Source organism: Budorcas taxicolor, chromosome 6, assembly GCF_023091745.1.
Source record: "Budorcas taxicolor isolate Tak-1 chromosome 6, Takin1.1, whole genome shotgun sequence".
Taxonomy (NCBI): Eukaryota; Metazoa; Chordata; class Mammalia; order Artiodactyla; family Bovidae; genus Budorcas; species Budorcas taxicolor.
The window spans coordinates 102208556-102230617 of record NC_068915.1 but is presented as its reverse complement, the minus strand read 5'-3'; the positions used below and the strand labels follow the sequence as shown (position 1 = coordinate 102230617).

At 42.3% G+C, this 22062-nt stretch overlaps 1 protein-coding gene across 1 annotated transcript in view; it reads left to right on the top strand.

The window, feature by feature from the left end:
* The first annotated feature begins 9557 nt into the window (after positions 1–9557).
* The window catches only part of HSD17B11 (hydroxysteroid 17-beta dehydrogenase 11), a 47459-nt gene continuing 34954 nt past the window's right edge, over positions 9558–22062 (top strand). The window contains exons 1-2 of the mRNA XM_052642034.1: positions 9558–9880; positions 20160–20267. Of these exons, the coding sequence (XP_052497994.1) occupies positions 9671–9880; positions 20160–20267 (318 nt within the window). The 5' untranslated portion in view covers positions 9558–9670. The remainder of the gene's footprint in view (positions 9881–20159; positions 20268–22062) is intronic.

Genomic DNA, 22062 nt, shown 5'->3' with positions numbered 1-22062 from the left:
GATATTTAGCTGAAGCTATTGGAGAAGGCAATGGCACCCCACTCCAGTACTCTTGCCTGGAAAATCCCATGGATGGAGGAGCCTGGTGGGCTGCAGTCCATGGGGTCGCTAAGAGTCAGACACAACTGAGCAACTTCACTTTCACTTTTCACTTTCATGCATTGGAGAAGGAAATGGCAACTCACTCCACTATTCTTGCCTGGAGAGTCCCAGAGACGGGGGAGCCTGGTGGGCTGCCGTCTATGGGATCACACAGAGTTGGACATGACTGAAGTAACTTAGCATAGCATAGCATTACTAAGCAAAGTGTTAAGGAGTGACCTGGATCTTCCTACCAGCTTTAGTATGATGAAACAAATTTTCACATATTGAAGTAAAGTCATTCTGGGGAAGTCATTCTGACTCATACATAAGTTAACTTGAATTTTTTTTTTTCTTACCAAATTAGACAAGGAATTTTTATGCTTATACCAAATGAGTCATCCAAAATAACATAATATAATGATGTTTTAAGACTTACAAAATAATTTACAGTATTGTCAACACAATTCAATAGGAAATGTGAAAACACACCATATCTGACTAGGTCAAACATCTGCTATTTTGGTAAAGTGCCCACATTGAAAGCAATTTAAAAAGCAGCCCCTGTTTTTCTGAAGTAAGTGCATATGTGATAAGTTGCTTCAGTCTTGTCCAACCCCTTACAACCCTATGGACTGTGGCCTGCCAGGCTCCTCTGTCCATGGAATTCTCTAGGGAAGAATTCTGGAGTGCGTTGTAATGCCCTTATCCAGGAGATCTTCCTAACCCAGGGACCAAACCCTTATATCTCCTGCATTGGCTGGTGGGTTCTTTACCACTAGTGCCACCTGGGAAGCCCAAAGAAAAGTAGTGACAGTGAATAACTCATCATGTTCTTTGACTATTACACTGCTTTCATACAAATTCAGGAGAATGATACCCTGAACACAACTTATTTCATATTAGTGAACAAATCTAAAATTTTAATGACGTTTTGACTTTTGGCCAGAAGATAAACTGTCTAAACTCTTAAACTCTTATTCTGAAAATGGCTCTATGACTTGTCTTTAAGTTAAAAAAAAATGTATGAAAAGTATGAAATACACTTGTATTTATGTCTGAATTAAGAAACTAATGAGAAACTACTCAGTACAGGGAGCTCTCCTCAAAGCTTTGTGGTGACCTAGATGGGAAGGAAAGCTAAAAAAGAGGGGGTGGTGTAGGCATGCGTTCTTAGTAGTATCCAACTCTTTGCAACCTCATGGATTGTAGCCTGCCAGGCTCCTCTGCCCTGTCCATGTCTTATATGTATATATCCACATAACTGACTCACTTTGCTGTTACAGTAGAAACTAACACACCATTGTAAAGCAACTCTACCCTATAAAAATCAATTCAACTCCAATTTTATGCTAATTAAAATAGCCTGTTCAAGCATACATTGTACATCTGCTTTAATTATTAAAGAAAAGGGCACACTGACCAGAAATAAAGAATGTCCGTCTTAAAAATAAAAGTGAAATGTCTCCCTGGAATGCCAATACTGGTACTCCTTCTATGTAAGACTCCCTTCCCAGGTACTAAGGCCATACTGACTCACTATGGAAGTGCTGATCTGTTTTTTTGAAATCTTGAAGGACTATATTCCTGACGTGTTTGATGTTCTTTGTTCTGACAAGGAATAAAACTGTCCTGTAAACCCTGCTTCTCCAGAGTAGTTCCTCAGAGTTATCTGAGAATCTGTCATGGGGGCTGTGGACCTCAGTTTGGTGCAAATAAAATTCTTTTCTATTCCAATGATAGTTTGCTTATTGATTATTTTTATTGACAAGAAAAATGCAAAAGGAGAGAAATGACTTATTGATATTACCGATCATCAAAAATGAAGTAGAGGATTTCCATGGTGGTCCAGTGGTTAGGAATCAGCCTTGCCAGTGTGGGAGACAAGATTGCAATACTTGGTCTGGGAAGATAGATCCCACATAATGCAGAGCAACTAAACCCACGTGCCACAACTTCTGAGTCTGCTCACTCAGGTATGATTCCTCCTGACGCAAACTGCTCTCCAGCTGTGAGCCTGTGAAACTAACATGCTATGTGCTGTCAAAATACAGTGATGGGACAGACATAGGATAGGCAGTCCCATTCCTAAAGGGAAAAATAGGAGCGAAGAAAGAACACGTCTCAGGTAGGTGCTCGACAATAAGAGAAGCCACCGCAGTGAGATGCCCAGGCAACTAGAGAAAGCTCGTGTGCAGCAGCAAAGACTCAGAGCTGCCAAATAAATAAATAAAATTTTTTAATTTAAAAAAAAATGTAGAACATGAAGACTTGGAAAACTCTCAGCCTATTTATGTTGGGAAAAATGAGAAAGCAAGATTGAAACAGAAGGCTAAGTGTGTGCCCAAGTGATTGTTTCTTAAGGCGACTGGTATCGATCAACCATCTCACCAGAAGTTATTCTCGAAGAGAGCCAGAAGAACGAGCCTGAAGGCAGTTCAGAGATCTTTAGGGCTGCCCTCAGAAGCCCAGAGTACAAAGGCTCTGGAGGTGGAGCAATTTCTAAAGGGAGGGCATCCTGCGCCTACAGAACCTTGCCATGCCCTGCCCAGCGTGGCCTCACATCTTAGGTTCATTGCTTGAACTTTGGTGCCATGCCCTTTGGGCACACTGGGTGTGGGTTCCAGCGGGCTGGGGTAGCTGCCACTCCAAAGGTAGCAAGCTCGGGCAACATCAGTGCAGCACTTTCTTCATCGGCAAACAGAGTGCAAGGGCCCAGGGGCACGGCTGCCTCCACCTAGGTTTCAAAGGGCGGGGCCACCGCAGAGAGCCCTCCTTAGGGTCCAGTGGAGTGAGGGTGGGGCCCTCCACTGACTCCAGAGTGGCAGAGTCACCTGCGCTTGACCTCAACCAGGAAAAGAGGCAGAGTTAGGACTGCAGCCCCGGCGGGCATGGAAGACAGAGCATACAGCTGAAGAGGATTATTCCTTAGTCTCTAAGGCTTAGTTTTGTTTGATTCTTTAGGTTTTAGACTTATCTGGGATCTGTTCTTTCTTCGTTCCTATTTTTCCCTTTCGGAATGGGACTGTCTATCCATTGTATCCATTGTATTTTGGCAGCACACAGCATATTGGTTTCACAGCTGGAGAGCAGTTTGCCGGAGGAGGAATCATACTTGAGTCTCACTATCTTATTTCAATAATATATAAATGAGACTTTGGATTTTAGATTTCGTACTAAAATGAGTTAAGTCTTTCGGCTGTTGGTATGTAACGAAGGTGTTTTTCATGTGTGAGGAACATGCACTTGGAGGGGGCAGGAGTGAAATGCTATATAGACTGTGTATGATCTCTTAGACATGACATCAAAAGAGCAAACAAACGGAAGTACACTTCATCAAAATTTAAAAGACACGTTTGTGCATCAAAGGACACTATGTAGCAAATGAAACGACAACCTGCAGAATGGGAGAAAGTATTTGCAAATCATATATTAGGTGCAAGTCCAGTGTTCAGGCTATATAAAAACTCTGACAGCTTAACGACCAAAAGACAAGTAACTCAATTTAAAAATGGGCAAACAGAGACTTCTCTGATGGTCCTGTGACTGAGACTCTGCATTCCCAAAGCAGGGAACCTGGGTTCAATCCCTGGTCACGGAACAAGATCCAATGTGCCACAACTAACATCCAGTGCAGCCAAATAAATAAATATTTTAAGATACACAATATACATGTAAATAGGAATGGGCAAAGAACTTTAAGAAAATATACAGATGGTCAACAAGCACGTAGTAAGGTGCTCAGGCATCATTATTCAGTTCAGTTCAGTTCAGTCGATCAGTCCTGTCCGACGCTTTGTGATCCCATGAATCGCAGCACGCCAGGCCTTCCTGTTCATCACCAACTCCCGGAGTTCACTCAAACTCACGCCCATTGAGTCGGTGATGCCATCCAGCCATCTCATCCTCGGTCGTCCCCTTCTCCTCCTGCCCCCAATCCCTCCCAGCATCAGAGTATTTTCCAATGAGTCAACTCTTCGCATGAGGTGGCCAAAGTACTAGAGTTTCAGCTTCAGCATCAGCCCTTCCAATGAACACCCAGGACTGATCTCCTTTAGAATGGACTGGTTGGATCTGTTGCTGCTGCTGCTGCTGCTGCTAAGTCGCTGACTCTGTGCGACCCCATAGACGGCAGCCCACCAGGCTCCGCCGTCCCTGGGATTCTCCAGGCAAGAACACTGGAGTGGGTTGCCATTTCCTTCTCCAATGCATGAAAGTGAAAAGCGAAAGTGAAGTCGCTCAGTCATGCCCGACTCTTAGCGACCCCATGGGCCGCAGCCTACCAGGCTCCTCCGTCCATGGGATTTTCCAGGCAGGAGTACTGGAGTGGATCTGTTAGGGAACTGCAAATTGAAAACCACAATGAGCTGTGGTATGTGAATTATATATAAAGCTGTTAATAAACAAAACTTATGGACATAAATTCCAGCCCCCCTAAACTTGTCAGCATTACCTTGGCAAGTTACTTGACCTCTCTGAACCTATCTTCCTTTGTAAATTGTAAGGGTTTTTTTTCTTCTCATTTATTCAATGTTTATATACCGTACCCTTCTCAAAGGGGAACTAAAAAGTCAAAGATATATCACAGGCTACGCTTGCAACCTGAAACTATTGGCAAATGATCAAGTGGTTCCTGTTGATAGGGGTAGAATAGGATAGTTATACAGGTAGCTGTAGAAATCTCAGTATGGAATTATAGATAGAGAGGAAAACCGAGAGAACTTTGGAAAACCCCTGTAAATTAATGTTTGCTCAAGAAAGCTATCAGATTATCATGGAACAAAGGAGGCTTGCTTAATTATAATGCCATAAATAAAAGCATGAGATATGCCACATGTCATTAAGTGAAAGAAAAAAAATGAAGCCTGATTGTGAAGCAATTATCCTTCAATAAAGAATAAATTAATTTTTAAAAAATGAAGCCTGAGTTCTGCTGGTCAAATTCAGCAAGGTAACGATCCTGAGGATCAAGGACAGAAATTTGAGGGAAAGGTGACATTTCAAAGTAGGAGGCCCTCATTATATGGAAGTCTGAGATGATTCAACATACTTTAGTATATGTTACGACCCTTTTGCTAATTTGAATAAGTGCTATGACAGTCCTAGTTTGACCTCATAGGGTCAGACATTCTCCTGCCCTGTAAGAAGAAGGAGCTAGTGGTGTAAGCCTAACAATCTTTTCCTCCTTATGTGGATTATCAAATTGTAGCCCACTTAATCCTGGAGTAGAGCCCCCTTGCCTGCCTGCTTGCATCTTTCACAAGCATCCTCTGTTAATATAACTACATCTTGCTTACCACTTTGTCTCTCATTAAATTCCTTCTGCACTGAAACACAAAGAACCTGAGCCTCAAAAGTCCAGACACCAGGTGAGTGATTCTGATTAAAAGACCGTGGGTTCAAGTCCCAATCTGAGTTTAGGCTGGGTTTGACTCTGGGCATGTAGGTTCAAGTCCAGATCAGAAGTGCATGGTTTCACTGTCAAACTCTGAAGTATTTGGGTTAATTCAGATTTGACTACAATAAAGGCTTTCAGTTTTGTCTGAGACTCTTGGTCACATCTGCACAGCTTACTATGTACCAAATCCTATTCTGAGCATCCTATAAATATTATCTCACTGACTCTTCATAATAATCACAATACAATAGATACTATTCTTTTTCTTTTACGGATGAGAACACTGAAACCAAATAGTTATATAACTTGCCCAAAGTCACAGATAGCAGTAAGTAATTAGTTGAGCCAGGATTGAACTTCACGCCGTCTGGCTCCAGAGTCTATTCTCTTAACACTTTGCTTTGTTGCCTCTCAAGTAGCCAAGTACAAGTAGGCCATACATCCATCACACACACACTCCTCCACCCCATCTATCTGCCTACAGAAAACTGGAATAAAAGCTTCACTGGAATACTTACGCAGAAGAATGTCCCATAGTATTTGCTGTAAATAGCCCCTTCCCTGGTGGCACAGTAGTAAACAAATCTGCCTGCAATTCAGGAGACGCAGCTTTGATCCCTGGGTCAGGAAGATCCCTTGCACAAGGAAATGGCAACCCACTCCAGTATTCTTTCCTGGGAAATCCCATGGACGGAGGAGCCTGGCGGGCTACAGTCCATGGCATTGGAAAAGAGTCAGACTTTAAACAACTATTTGCTATAAATATTCTATATATAATATTTTAATGCTAATATGACCCTTTAATTGATTAGACAACAAAAAAACTCCTTGACTCACTAATAGATAGTGGTGTACAACTTACAAAACACAAGATTGGAACAGCAAAACTCTTCCCCAGTTGGTCAGAATTTCCTTTATTCTGCTTAGTTGCTGATGAAGCAAGTAACCTTGAGAACACTGAATGGATTTTAGAAAGTTTAATGATCTTAACCAAAATAGAGCTCACTATTCGAAAATGAGGGCTCTTCTTACATGGATCAACATAATTCTTTTTTCCTGAGTAGATTTAGGAGCAGGATTGAAAATAGCCTGCCCCAGTAGCTGCCTGAGTCATACCCACTCTCAGAACACAACTCAAATCCAACTTTGTCATAAGTCTTTCCTAACCACTGAAATCAATCTCCCTCTCTTTCGGGGCTTCCCAGAAGGCTCAGTGGTAAAAGAATCCACCTGCCAATGCAGGAGACTCAAGAGATCCCTGGGTCAGGAAGATCCCCTGGCGTAGTAAACGGCAGCCCCCTCAAGTATTCTTACCTGGAAAAGTTCATAGACAAAGAAGCCTGGTGGGCTACAGTCCATGGGGTCGCGAAGAGTCAGACGTGACTGAGCACACATGCACGTGCAAATATTTGCTTGTTTTCCCAGGGTAACTTACTGGTCTGACCTCTTACTTAGACTATAGATTGCTAAGGAGATGCCTTTTTCTCTACTTCATACCCCTCACCGGGCCTTGCATATAGGATGTATAATAACATTTACTGAATTGGATTAAATAGAATTGATGTGCTGTGCTCAGTCATGTCTGACTCTTAGCGACCCCATGGACTGCAGACTGCCAGGCTCTTCTGTCTATGGGGATTCTCCAGGCAGAATATGGAAGTGGGTTGCCATGCCCTCCTCCGGAAATAGAATTGATAGTAATTCCTTAATAGTATTTTAGTAGAAAGAAAAAAAGACACTAAAAGAGTCTGTAAAATACAGCTAAATTGATTAGAAGCATTTGATCTGAGAAATAAAATAGGGTAGGTCTGGGAATTCCCTGGTGGTGCAGTGGTTAGGACTCGGCACTTCTCGCTGTTCGAGGTCAAGTCCTGCAAGCCTCGCAGTGTGGCCAAAAAAAAGCAAAAACACAAACAAATAAAACAAAAACCCCCAAAGAGTGTAGGACTAGGGACTGTCTTTTTGTTATCTTTCCTGTTGAATCATTTCAAACCAGATATATTCATTATTTTGAATTCATAAATTCAATACTTACTAAAGAAAAAATATCCAGTTGGATAAGCTAACATTTAAACTCTTCCAGTTCTAAAATTCAGACTTTAGAGCCAAGAGTGAAGGCTTCTACCCCAGAAGGACAAGATAACTATTGGAAGTACCTCCTTCATCACAACCTCGTCATCATTTCTGCACAGTCCTCCTCAGTACTCTTTAAAGTAACAGGGCAACTGTCTTTACTGATCTGTGTAATTACTAAGTTTCATGGCCTTTTGTTTTGAATCCATTAGAACTACTTGAGAAATAGCTGGTATGAGAATACTCTCTGTCTTCCTGAAAGCAAGACATAAATCTCCCCTGTGAAAGGTACTGTACTATCATAAACTTGGATTTGGCAGCTACAGGAAAAAATTGCAGAGACTATTCAGAATTTTCAGGAAATCTATAATGGAATTCTACATTGTGAAACTGTCACTTTATCCCCTATAACGCTGTAGGGCTGTTTAAATAAGAGGGAGAAATGAGTGTGACTCATTTGTGAACTTCCATCTTCTGTGATCTCCCTGCCTCTTAAATATAAAGGGTGACCATTAGTGACCCACATGACAGAAGTCTCTTTCCAAGCACCGCAGTGTCTCACAAAAAGCCCCACACTTCAATTACTGTCAAGAACTGAATTGAGGGGCTTCTCTGGTGGCTCAGCGGTAAAGAATCCGTCTGCCAATGCAAGAGACATGGGTTTGATCCTTGATCGTGGAAGATCCCGCATGTCTCAGAGCAACTAAGCCAGTGTGCCCCAACTATCACACCTGTGCTTTAAGGCCAGGGAGCCCCAGCTACTGAAGCCCACCCACCTGAGAGCCCGTCCACAGCAAGAAAAGCCACCACAATGAGAAGCTTAAGCACTGCAACTGGAGAAAAGCCCCCCAGCAACAAAGACCCAGTGCAGCCAAGAACAAACAAATAAATAAAAATTCTTTTTTTTTTTTAAGAAAAAAAGAACTGAGTTGATAGATAACTAATGAGAACCTACTGTATGGCTCAGGGAATCCTACTCATTGCTCTGTGGTGACCTAAATGGGAAGGAAATCCAAAACAGCGGGGGTATATGTATACAGATAGCTGATTTCACTTTGCTGCACAGTAGAAACCAACACAACATTGTCAAGCAAACATACTCCAATAAAAATTAATTTTTAAAAGGAGAACTGAATTTTTAAAATACATGTAAGGGACATTTATTAAGCTCTTCCTTCACACGAGACTGGAGTTTGGGTCTTTTATTTCAATAAACAATATGTAAGATTTTTTGTTTAAATCACCACTTATACATTGAATACTCACACACATCAGCTACTAAACAAGATTACGTAGGTAATCTTTAGGCAAGGTGATCTTCCCACTTTATTATTTATCTGGGGGGCAATGATGTTTTTAACCTGGATAAAGATACAGTAACTAAAGTGTAATATATGTTTTTTGCAAGTTCTAACAGATGGAGTGAAAAAAAAACTTATCCAAATCCTTCCTTGTGGAAACAGTCTCCCCGGATATGATCAGAATTTTCCTGGGGCTTGGTTATTGCCGCCCTTGAAAGGACAAAACTTCCTTGTCCTCCAGAAACCTGTGCAGAGCTCAAACTGAAATCTGGTATAGCGTCCTTTTCTCAGCCAGCGACAACAACCGGTCTTCTCTCGAGATTCCTTTTAAACAAGAAACCACATTTGCATCCCTTAACCAGGGTAGGGGAACCGTCAAGTCTCAAGAAAGCCTCTGGACTGAGGACACTGGAAGTTAGCCTTGTAACTTTAAAAGGAATTGATCACATTTACCAAAATAAGTGGCAACTAACCCTCCAAGGTCGGCCCGCAAGACCAAGAGAAAGTGAGGAAAAGATGAGCCTGGAGGCGCACCCACAACTCGGAAGCTTCGCTCTTGGCTGGGTTTTGCCCCTCCCAGATTTCTGAGCTGGCGAGCAGTTTCTCCGCACTGCAGCCTGAGCCAATTGCTTAAGACCTAGCCAAGCCCAGCCCAGCGGAAGGAACGGTTTCGGAGTTGTTTGTTTCTCTGAGATAAAGGAGCCCTTCCTTGTTCTCGCTTTTGTACTCGCCAGTCTTTGACGGAACCATCTCCCAGAAGCAATTTAGAGTGACTGGTAAAACGAAATATACCCAAAGCTCGCAGCAACAAAAAAGGATGCAATTCTTTCTGGCCAGCTTCCTGCTTCTGCCCTTTCTGCTCGTCTGCATCGTAGAGTCTCTCCTGAAGCTTTTTATTCCTAAGAAGAGAAAATCAGTCACGGGAGAGATCGTCCTGATTACCGGAGCTGGACACGGAATTGGCAGGCAGACTGCCTACGAATTTGCCAAACTTAAGTGCAAGCTGGTCTTGTGGGATATAAATAAGGTAATAGTGCTTCCTGTGTTTTACTTTCTAGTACCTTTCATCTGTGTTCCATTTTGCTGGCAACAGCCCCTTACAGCATTTCTGTTAAATAGGTAGGTAAAAAATTACTAGTATTGCCATTTTATAGAAGGGGGAAAACATGCATCAATTAATGTGTTGATGTTCACATGATAAACGAACCTAGAGGATGTAAGATTTCCAGTTACTGCTTGTCACTAATTTGACATTGTAAATTTATCTTCAGTTCAGTTCAATCGCTCAGATGTGTCCAACTCTTTGAACCTGATTTCACTAATCCCTCTGGCTTTTATTTTTTGACTGCTGGGCAGCATGTGGGATCTTCCCCAGCCAGGGATCAAACCTGTGCCCTCTACATCTGGAGGGTGGAGTCTTAACTATTGGACCACCAGGGAAGTCCCTGATCCCTCTATCTTATCCTGTAGGAAAAGTCATAGTTTTAGGAAGAGTATTAAAAAAGAGGTTTGCACCTATTAAGAGAAAAATCTTATGGTTACTGAGATAAGTACGTTTAAAAGATACCCAACAGAAAGCAACGTTACTCTGTCATAGTAACTTCCAAGAGAAATTTTTAAATCACCTTTTAGTTAAAAACAATGAAAACAAAAACCAACTTTCAATGTAATTCCGAGAAAAGGTGTACTCTAAGGAAGGGAGATGGACTTAGACTCTTACCTTTTATTATTTGACCAGTGTTGGATGGACAAAGGGGTTTGGGGGAGACACATGATGCCAAGAAACACCATCCCTTACACAATATCCAATGCTATAAATGAATTCAGTGGCCCGGGAGCTAACCTGGCTTCCCTGGTGACTCAGAGGAAAAGAATCGGAAATGCAGTAGCCGCGGGAGACGTGGGTTCAATCCCTGAGTGGGGAATATCCCTTGGAGGAGGGCATGGCAATCCACCCCAATATTCTTGCCTAGAGAATGCCATGGACAGAGGAGCCTGGCAGGCTAGTTTATAGGGTCAAAAAGAGTCTGGCAAAACTGAAGCAACTTAATACACATGCATGAGAGCTACCCAGTGAGTGACTAATTGAGATGCCATCAACAGATACCATTCACTGTCTGTTGCTCAGATGTTAAGAACACAGTGGCAAGCAAGAGATAGAGTCCGCTGCTCTCAGTCTTGTAGGGAAATAAGCATAAGTAATTACATGTCAGTGAAAGGTAGGAACTAGGCCCAACCTCCTCTGGACGTGGTCACAGCAGTAAGTGGGGGGAAGAGTGGTGTGGTCAGATGAACTCCACACTTCATGGGTAACTTACTCAGCATTGTGGGTAGCTTCCTAGAGCCTTAGGTTCCTTTACTGCAAAAGCAATAAGATAAGCGTACTTTCCTTAGAGGGATGGGAAATAAATAACTCACACAGAGCATGTAGTGCAGTGTCTGCCACATGGTTAACACACTGTTAGTTATTATTATCCCGTCACAAAATGAAGTTTAAGCTAAAGTTCAAAGATGTATGAGCTTGGTTACGTGTCTAGATTCGTAACTCCCGAAGTCCGGTGCTAGTTTATACAAAGTTTTTTCTGATCTGGAGTGAAGTACATTTGGTGGTGGTGGTTTAGTCACTAAGTCGTGTCCGACTCTTTCTACCCCACAGACTGTAGCCTGCCAGGCTCCTCTGTCCATGGGATTCGACAGGCAAGAATACTGGAGTGGGTTGCCGTTTCCTTCTCCATTACTCAACAAATATTTATTGAGCACCTACTATCTGCCAGACACTGTTCTAATGCAGAACTGAGGATACAGCAGTGAGGAAAACGTTATGAGCTAGGGACAATAAACAGTATATACTAAAATGTGTAATTGTTGGATGTTGTTAAGTATAATTAAAAAATAAAACATGAAAGAGGATAGGGACTCTGCTTGTACTGTGGGGATGGCAGAGGTGGGAGTGTTGATCTTATACAGAAGGCCTCACCAAGATGGAGGCAATTGAGTCAAAGTCAGGAAAGGCTGAGGGTACAGTGAGTCCCTGGCTTATCTCTGCAGAGAGGGATCCGCAAAGGCAAAGCTTGGCACAGAAGGGAGAGAAGTGAAAGAAAGCTCTGTGCTACTGTTGTTTGGGTGCAGTAGTAAATATTAGTCACCAGCCACTTGTGGCTGTTGAGTGTTTGAAATGTGACTTGGCAGAATTAGCATGTGCTTTAGGTATGCATGGCTTCCCTGGTGGCTCAAACGGTAAAGAATCTGCCTGTAATACAGGAGACTAGGGTTTAATCCCTGGGTCGGGAAGATCCCCTGGAGAAGGAAATGGCAACCCACTCCGGTACTCTTGCCTAGAAAATCCCATGGATGGAGGAGCCTGGTAGCCTACAGTTCATGGGGTTGCAGTTATATAAAATGAACTAAATTTAAAAATTTTTTAAACAGTTAAAATTAAATATATGTGGCTTGCACTATATTTCTGTGAGATGGCTCTGGCCTAGAAACTGAAGCAACAGCAGCTCCAATCATGAAGGTTCCTGTAGGCCGTTTGTGCTTCAGCTTTTACTACGGAAGCCGGTGGAGGGTTTGGAACCCAGATTCTATGAAGAGGTTCCTCTGGCTGCTGGGTTGCAGGGAAAGCAGATAGGAGACTCTTGTGATAATCCAGGTAAGAAGAGATGGCTTCCCTGATGGCTCAGCTGGTAAAGAATCCACCTGCAATGTAGGAGACCTGGGTTCAATCCCCTGGGTTGGGAAGATCCCCTGGAGAAGGGAACCTCTACCCTTTCCAGGATTCTGGCCTGGAGAATTCCATGAACTACATAATCCATGGGATTGAAAAGAATCAGACACGACTGAGCAACTTTCACTTCACTTCAGGCAAGAGATAATGTCGGCTTGTCAGACCCTGCTGGTAGTAGCAGAAGTGGTCAGAAAATTAAGGATAATATACGGAGCATGTATTATGTTAAATTCATTTAATTTAAATAATTTATCTTTTACTTTGAGATGATGTTCTTTCTACTCTTTGGTGGATTATGTATATAGATATAAATCTATTGTTCAGTCGCTCAGTCACGTCCAACTCTTTGCAATCCCATGGACTGCAGCACGCCAGGCCTCCCTATTCCTTCGCCATCTCCAGGGGCTTGCTCAAACTCATATCCATTGAGTTGATGATGCCATCCAACCATCTCATTCTCTGTCATCCCCTTCTATCTATATATATCTATTTATTTAATGAAATTATAGTGATAGTAAGTATAAATAGCTGCTGTGTTAGTTTTTAATGTCCTTAATTGGCTAAATAAAATTTTGGCAGTCCTAGTTCAGTATATTCACCCATATACTTCTCATGGAATTTACAGATTTTAAAATTATGAAAGTCTGAGACCCACTAAAGCTCACTGGGAAAGGAGAATAGATGGAAATTTCAAGCAGGTCAGGCAGCAGAACCCTGAGAGGTAAAACTCTGGACTGGTAGACCTGTGGAGAATGAGAAAGAATGTGAAAGAGAGTTTAAGATTGTTTTAGGACCCATTTGAAAGGGTAGGGAGGGGCCATATCAAATGCTTTTCACCTAGGGAACAAAGATTGTTCCTAGGGCAATTTCAAGGGTTAACTCAAGTGGCAAGGATAACAATCTCCAACTCTCCAACCATCTCCAGCTCTTCAACAGTCTCCAACAATATCCATCTCAGAATGTGAGGGACAGAGGTCTTCATATTCATCATGAAGTCTACAAAAGAATTTGAATTTAGGGAGGGATTAAGGATGTCTTCTTTTTTATTCTGAGGCTAACATGATGAATGATTCATTCTGTTTTATGCAGATAATCCCATACTTCTTTTTTTCTTTTGATTGTGCTGCACAGCAAGTGGGATCTTAGTTCCCCAACCAGGGATCCAACCTGCACCACCTTCACTGGAAGGTGAAGAGTTTTAGCTAGACCACCTGGGAAGTCCCAATGCATTATTTCCTGACCATTCTCACCCCCATACTTGGTTAGGTAAGCTTGGAAAGATATAGTATGTATTAGACAGTGTATTAAAAGGCAGAGACATCACTTTGCCGACAAAGATCTGTGTAGTCAAAGCTATAGTTTTTCCAGTAGTCATATACAGATGTGAAAGTTGGACTGTAAAGAAGGTTGAACACCGAAAAATTGATGCTTTTGAACTGTGGTCCTGAAGACTCTTGAGAGTCCCTTGGACAGCAACAAGATCAAACCAGTCAATGCTAAAGGAAATCACCCCTGACTATTCATTGGAAGGACTGATGCTGAAGCTGAAGCTCCAGTACTTTGGCCACTGGATGCTAAGAGCCAGCACATTGGAAAAGACCCTGATGCTGGGAAAAATTGAGACCAGGAGAAGAGGGCAACAGAAGATGAAATGGTTGGATGGCATCACCAACTCAATGGTCATGAGTTTGAGCAAACTCCAGGAGATAGTGAAGGACAGGGAAGCCTGGCATGCTGCAGTTAATGGGGTTGCCAAGAGCCTCACAAATGACTGAGCAACTGAACAACAACAAAATTTTTATTGAATGATGAAGTGGATTAATGAAGAATTGGAAAATAGTATTAGAAAGAATCAGAAAAACATTATGGTTAGTAATCTAGGTAATGGGCAGAAGGTTTTAGTACTGGGGATAGAGGGCAAAGAGTGATTCATGAAGACTAAAGAAGAGCCCAGGATTTAAATTTGAGAACTGAATTCAATACATGAGGGGAAAAAAGGTTACCAAGGGAAATCCTGAAAAATGATGAGGAGTTCCACTGTGCTGAGAAAAATGTTAAGGGAGGAAAGCATTCTTTCTGCAAGTCTGCTTATTTTTTATTTCTTTCTTTCCTTTTTTTTTTTCCTATGTGGGACCTTAGTTTCCTGATCAGGGATTGAACCTCACCCTCCTGCAGTAGAAGCACTGACTCAACCACTGGGCTGCCAGCAGAGTCCCAATATTTTTTCTTTCTATTTTTTTCTTTTTTTGGTCTTTAAGTTTTTATTTCTAGCTCTAGATTATTCTATATGCTGTACAATATGACTTTGTATGAATCTTCTAAAATGTATTTCTCTATTCACACAGTGATGAATATTTGGAGTTGTTTTCTTTTTTTTTTTTTCATTACTATGCAAATAATGCTACACTGCAAACTATTGTTCATGTCTTCCTGCATATAATACCACAAGAATGTGATGCAAAAATCAGTCCCAACTATCAAAAGAAGTTCATGTCAGTTATTCAGTTAAATATTCAGCCGACATTAACGATTTACTATTAGGGCTTCGCACGTGGCTCAGTGGTAGAGAATCCACCTGCCAGTGCAGGAGACGTGGGAGATTTGAGTTTGATCCCTGGGTCAGGAAGATTCCCTGGAGTAGCAAATGGCAACCCCCTCCAGTGTTCTTGCTGGGAAATCACATGGACAGAGGAGCCTGGAGGGCTACCATCCATGGGGTCACAAAGAGACAGACATGACTTAGCGACTGAGCATGCAATGAACTTGGACACTGTCTAAAATTTTTTTCTGGAGGAATTCAGAACTTAAATTTGTTGCATAATTCAGAAGGGGTGGAAAGGAGACCTAGGCCCTAAGAGAGGAAGACCAAGGAAATTCAGGAAAAGTGAGGCTGCAGATATAAAGGAAGGACCTTTTCGCCTCTACACACTCTGTCCACTGACAGAGAAAGCCAACCAGTAATGAGCAAATCTCTGAAAATAAAATAAATGGTGAATGGATTTTATTATAAAATTTGCTCCAAATAAGGCCTGAATCTTATAAAGACCCAACCCCCACCAAATCAGTCAACATGCTTTTTATCCTTTTTTTTTAAATTGTGGTAATACATATAACATAAATTTTTTGACTTTAGCAATTTTTAAGTACAGTGGCATTAAGTATTAATACATTCATAAATATCAAGCAATGATCTTTATTGCCCATCTCTAGAACTTTTGCATCATCCCAGATGGTAACTCTACCATTAAACGAATTCTTCCCACTTCTCCCTCCCCATAGCTCAGTTGGTAAAGAATCTGCCTGTAGTGCAGGAGACCCGGGTTCGATTCCTGGGTTGGGAAGATCCCCTGGAGAAGGAAATGGCAACCCACTCCAGTATCCTTGCCTGGAAAATCTCATGGACAGAGGGCTGCAGTCCATGGGGTCGCAAAGAGTCGGGCACGACTGAGCAACTAACACACAACTCTCTCCCCTAGCCCCTGGTAGCCACCATTCTACTTTCTATCTCTGAATTTGACTCCTCTAGGTAGCTTAGATAACTGGAATTATATAATATTTGACCATTTGTATCTGGCTTATTTCCTTTGTAGCATGTGTCAAAATTTTATTCCTTTTGAAGGCTAAATAGTATTCCATCATATATATATTCCACATTAATAAAATATACTTTTCAGGAAAGTGTTAAAAGCTGTCTGTTAGATACAGGAAAGTAACCTAAGGATGGTTGTTTAGTTGCTACATCCTGTCCAGCAAGAATACTGGAGTGGGTTACCATTTCCTTCCCCAGGAGATCTTCCCTACCCAGGGATTAAACTCACATCTCCTGCATTGGCAGAAGGATTCTTTACCACTGAGCCATTTGGGAAGCCCAACATAAGGGTTATCTGAGATATTTCCTTGTTTTTGCTTGTTAGTTTTTCCTTTGGCTATGCTGCTTGGTTCGTAGGATCTTAGTTCCTGGACCAGGAATTGAACCCGGACCCTGGCAGTGAAAGCACCAAGTGTTGACTGCTGGGCTGCCAAGGAATTCCTCCTGAGCTATCTTGATGTCTCTTGGGGAGTAAGTGCTCCTCAGCACAGTATACTATTGAATACAACTTGTATAGGAGATTTCGGCAAAGGGAAAACACCCTGTTTCCTTTAACTACCCCAATAAGTTCACTGCACAAACTGCTACTTCTTTCCTTAGCTGTCCAAATTTGGTTTTTCTGCAAGAGCAATTGCTGTTTCCCAGCAAATTTGCACACTGGTGTTCTGTTTACCCATTCACCCCATGGAAAAATGTAGTAAATTCTGTTACTGCATTTACAGTGGGTCAGTGTAGTAAGCCTGTGCACTCGTGTACTAGCTGAAAATAGTCTGGGCATACAGGATACACAGACTGAACCTCTCCCCAAGGAGTCTTTTGAGACATTCTTCAGAGAAAAGTTAAACAGTGGATCAAGAGCAAGCCAACAAACAAGCAAAAACAGAAACAAAAAGACAGGGATTTCCCTGGTGGTCCAGTGGTTAAGACCCTGCCTTTCCAGTGTGGGGTCACAGATTCCTTCTCTGGTCAGGGGACTTGGATCCTAGTTCACTTAGTTGCTTCTTTTGGTGGGGCAAAAAAACAGAACCTTACCATCTGATCCTGAATTTAAAGTGGCTCAAAAGTAATGCCCCCAATTGAGATCATCATTGCTTGTCTCAAATCTGGTCTCTTCTTGTGATTGCCAGCTGATATGTAGCCAAGAACCAAAACTGAAAATTAAGGGCATCAGCCTTGGTTCCCTCCCACCTTTTTCATCCAGTCACCAAATCCTGATGCTTTTGCCTCCTGGAGATACATTTTAAACATTATTTTCTTCTCTACACCCTTTCAGCTGGAACCACAATTCAAACTTGTATCATCTGTTCTGAAACTGCCTGCTAACTTTTCTCTCTTCCTTCAGTATTGACCCCTAAAATCTGTCCTCTGTACTTTTTTTAAAAACAAGTTTATTTGGCTGTGTCGTGTCTTCATTGTAGCATGTGGGATCTTTGTTGCATCATGGGGGGTCTTTTGTTGTGCTTTACGGACACAGGTTCAGTAGTTGCAACAGGCGTGCTTAGTTGCTTCTCCGCATGTGGGATCTTCGTTCCCCAACCAGGAATCAAACCCCTGTCCCCTGCATTGCAAGGCTGATTCTTAACCACTGGACCACCAGGGAGGTCCCTGTCCTCCATACATTAGAAAAAGTAATCAATAGAATACACAAATTCAATTCTGTAATTTAGTCAGTGGTTCTACACTAACTTTTTGGATAAAATATAATACGATATCTATTGCCCTTTAATCTGGACTCTTGCTGGCCTTGAACGTTATGACCAAACAAAAACAATCCGCTAGTGCTTATCTTGTAGGACCTTTCTCCTGCCATCCCTGTGCTTACACTGCTGGCATGCCCTTTCTCCTCTTTCTGCCTGCCTGCTCTCCTCACCAGCTCAGGGGCCTCTTCTAGAATTACATTGCACACTCCTCCTCCTTATCCCCATAACTCTCTTTATGTTATTATACTTAACACAATAAATTAGTTTGAACCATATGAAACTGCCAATATTCAGTCCTTTATTCCAAAGCAGTAGCAATTTCATACGGTCCTACCTAAATGTTAGGGCTTTCCTGGTGGCTTAGACGGTAAAGAATCCACTTGCAATGCAGGAGACCCAAGTTCAATCCCTGGGTCGGGAAGATCCCCTAGAGAAGGGAATGGCAACCCACTCCAGTATTCTTGCCTGGAGAATCCCATGGACAAAGAAGCCTGGTGGGCTGCAGACCATGGGGTCACAAAGAGTCGGATATGACTGAGCAACTTAACACTACCTAAATGTTACACTTATTTTATGTTGTTTACTACACTGAAAATTCTTAAAGAGATGGAAATATCAGACCACCTGACCTGCCTCTTGAGAAACCTATATGCAGATCAGGAAGCAACAGTTAGAACTGGACATGGAACAACAGACTGGTTCCAAATAGGAAAAGGAGTATGTCAAGGCTGTATATTGTCACCCTGCTTATTTGAAGAGGAGCTAAAAAGCCTCTTGATGAAAGTGAAAGAGGAGAGTGAAAAAGTTGGCTTAAAGCTCAACATTCAGAAAACAAGATCATGGCATCTGGTCCCATCACTTCATGGGAAATAGATGGGGAAACAGTAGAAACAATGTCAGACTTTATTTTGGGGGGCTCCAAAATCACTGCAGATGGTGATTGCAGCCAGGAAATTAAAAGATGTTTACTCCTTGGAAGGAATGTTATGACCAACCTAGATAGCATATTAAAAAGCAGAGATATTACTTTGCCAACAAAGGTCCATCTAGTCAAGGCTATGGTTTTTCCAGTGGTCATGTATGGATGTGAGAGTTGGACTGTGAAGAAAGCTTAGTGCCGAAGAATTGATGCTTTTGAAGTGTGGTGTTGGAGAAGACTCTTGAGAGTCCCTTGGACTGCAAGGAGATCCAACCAGTCCATTCTAAAGGAGATCAGTCCTGGATGTTCATTGGAAGGAGTGATGCTGAAGCTGAAACTCCAGTACTTTGGCCACCTCATGTGAAGAGTTGACTCACTGGAAAAAAACCCTGATGCTGGGACGGATTGAAGGCAGGAGGAGAAGGGGATGACAGAGGATGAGATGGTTGGATGACATCACTGACTTGATGGAAATGGGTTTGGGTGGACTCCGGGAGTTGGTGATGGACAAGGAGGCCTGGCGTGCTGCGATTCATGGGGTCACAAAGAGTCGGACACGACTGAGCGACTGAAGTGAACTGAGCTTGCTGAAATCTGGACTTTATCTTACTCATATGTGTGTCTGCAGGTTCTGCTAAGCACAGTGACAATTAAAATGTTGGAGGAATGGATGACTGAATGAATGGATGAACTGTAGTTAACTCATTATTTATGTATTTTGCAGCCAGAAAGTTGATATCCATGAATAGTTTTTAGTGACATAGAAATCTCAATATCATTATTTAAAGCCTGATACAGAATACACAGGGCTTACCAGTTGGTGCTAGTGGTAAAGAACTCACCTCCCAATAGGAGACATAGGAGGTGAGGGTTTGATCCCTGGGTCAGGAGGATCCCCTGGAGGAGAGCATGGCAACCCACTCCAGTATTCTTGCCTGGAGAATCCCATGGACAGGAGAGCCTGACAGGCTACAGTCCATGGGGTCACAACGAGTCAGACACGACTGAAGTGACTTAGCATGCACATGAAATACACACATACGTAGAGTCACAGAGCGTGACACAACACTGTAAAGCAGCTGTACTCCAGTAAAAATTTTAAAAAAGTATGTGAAATTCATGCATACATGCTCAGTATTTCAAGACTTTTCTCTGCTTTTAAAAGCTTGCTTTCAATTCAGTTCCAAATAAGAGAAACTAGTTGTAGTACAGAGAGTGAAGTGTGCCTATATCCCTGGCAAAAATACATCAGTTAAATTCTTGCCCAGTCCTAGACCAGAGAATCTGAATCCCCTTAGCTGTTTTCAGCTGTGTGTATAATCTGTTCATGTCATTTATCTTGTTCTCCTTGCCCTTCGTTGCTTTTTGCAGCATGGACTTGAGGAAACAGCCACCGAATGCAAGAGACTGGGTGCGAAGGTTCATACCTTTGTGGTAGACTGCAGTAACCGAGAAGATATTTACAGCTCTGCGAAGAAGGTAAACTTCTTTTAAATTTGGTTCCAATCGTATCGTGCCAGAACTGGGGAGGATTTGGGAGATGACCCAGTTATGATGTAGGCAAAGTAAACAGAAGTTTTGTGGTTCCTCCAAGGTTGTCCACCTGGCCAGTGGCAGGCCCCGAACCTGGAACTGAGGCTCTCAGACTGTAGTGTGTTCTGGAGTTTTCCGGGGAACTTGGTAAAAATAAATATGCACCCCGAGGACTTCCCTGGTGGCCCAGTGGTTGAGAATCTGCCTTGCAGTGCAGGGGACACAGGTTAGATCCTTGGTTGGGAAACAAAGATCCCACATGTCGTGAGGCACTTAATCCAGGGAGCTGCAACTACTGAGCCGTGCAGTCTGGAGCCAGCAGGCAACAAGAGAAAAGTCTGTGTGCTGCAACCAAGGCCCAACGCAACCAAATAGAGAAGTCTTTTTAAAAAATATGTACCCCAGAGGTTTTCTTGTAGTTGGCCAAGGGCTGAACCCGGGAATCTGTCTGTTTAGCGCCCTGCACACCTACATTTTGCCCATCTGATTCTGCTGCAGGTGAATCTTTGATGACCTGCAGAATCACTGATGGGATCTTCTGAAGCTCAGTCAAAGAACTGGGTTAGTAAATTAGGATAAACCGAACTATTTATCAGGCTTTGATCATATGTAAATCTACAAAAAGCTATGACAAACCTAGACAGCTTATTAAAAAGCAGAAACATCACTTTGCCAACATAGTCAGAGCTATGATTTTTCCAGTAGTCACGTACAGATGTGAGAGTTGGGCCATAAAGAAGGCTGAGTGCCGAAGAATTGATGCTTTCTAGCTGTGGTGCTGGAGAAGACTCCTGAGGGTCCCTTGGACTGCAAGGAGGTCAAACCAGTCAATCCTAAAGGAAATCAACCCTGAATAGTCATTGGAAGGACTGACTCTGAAGCTGAAGCTCCAATACTTTGGCCACCAGATGCAAAGAGCTGACTCATTTGAAAAGACCCTGATGCTGGAAAAGATTGAGGGCAGAAGATGAAGGGGCCAACAGAGCACAAGATGGTCGGATGGCATCACCAGCTCCATGGTCATGAGTATGAGCAAACTCCAGGAGACAGTGGAGGGCAGGGAAGTCTGGCGTGCTGCAGTCCATGGGGGTTGCAGAGTCGGACATGACTTAGTGACTGCACAACAACAACAATCCTTTTTCTAGAAAGCGTTATTTTCCTCTTCTATATACAACCAAGATGTGCTACATATATTAGGCTTTTATGCCAAATGCGTTTATGCACATCCTTGTTAACTAATTACTGTAATGGTAGAAAGGTCATTTGGACCTGGGAAAATTCTTTAAAATACACATTCCTGGACCTCACCTCTGTACTGATTCAGTACAGTATGAAGATTCCAATTCTACTAGACTTCAGAATCTCTTTGTTTAGGAAATGTTAGATTTGGGAACCTTTTTAACTTCTCTTTTCATTTTTTTATTGGCCACACTGAGCGGCATGTGGGATCTTAGTTCCCCAACCAGGGAGCAAACCCATGCTCCCTGCATTGAAAGGTAGGAGTCTTAGCCACTGGACTGACAGGGAAGTCCCAACTTCTATTTTTAGATTTTAATTTTTAATTTCAAATGGATGCTTCTTTATTATTAGTGATACCTGAGCTAAGTCAAAAGAATAAGTAGAAGTTACCCAGGCAAGTGATGGGAAATGGCTTTCCCAGAAAGAGGTACAGTGAGAGCAAGGCCTATAGGTAAGAAATATCTGCATTTTGTTAAATATCTGTTAAACATTTGTTAAAAAT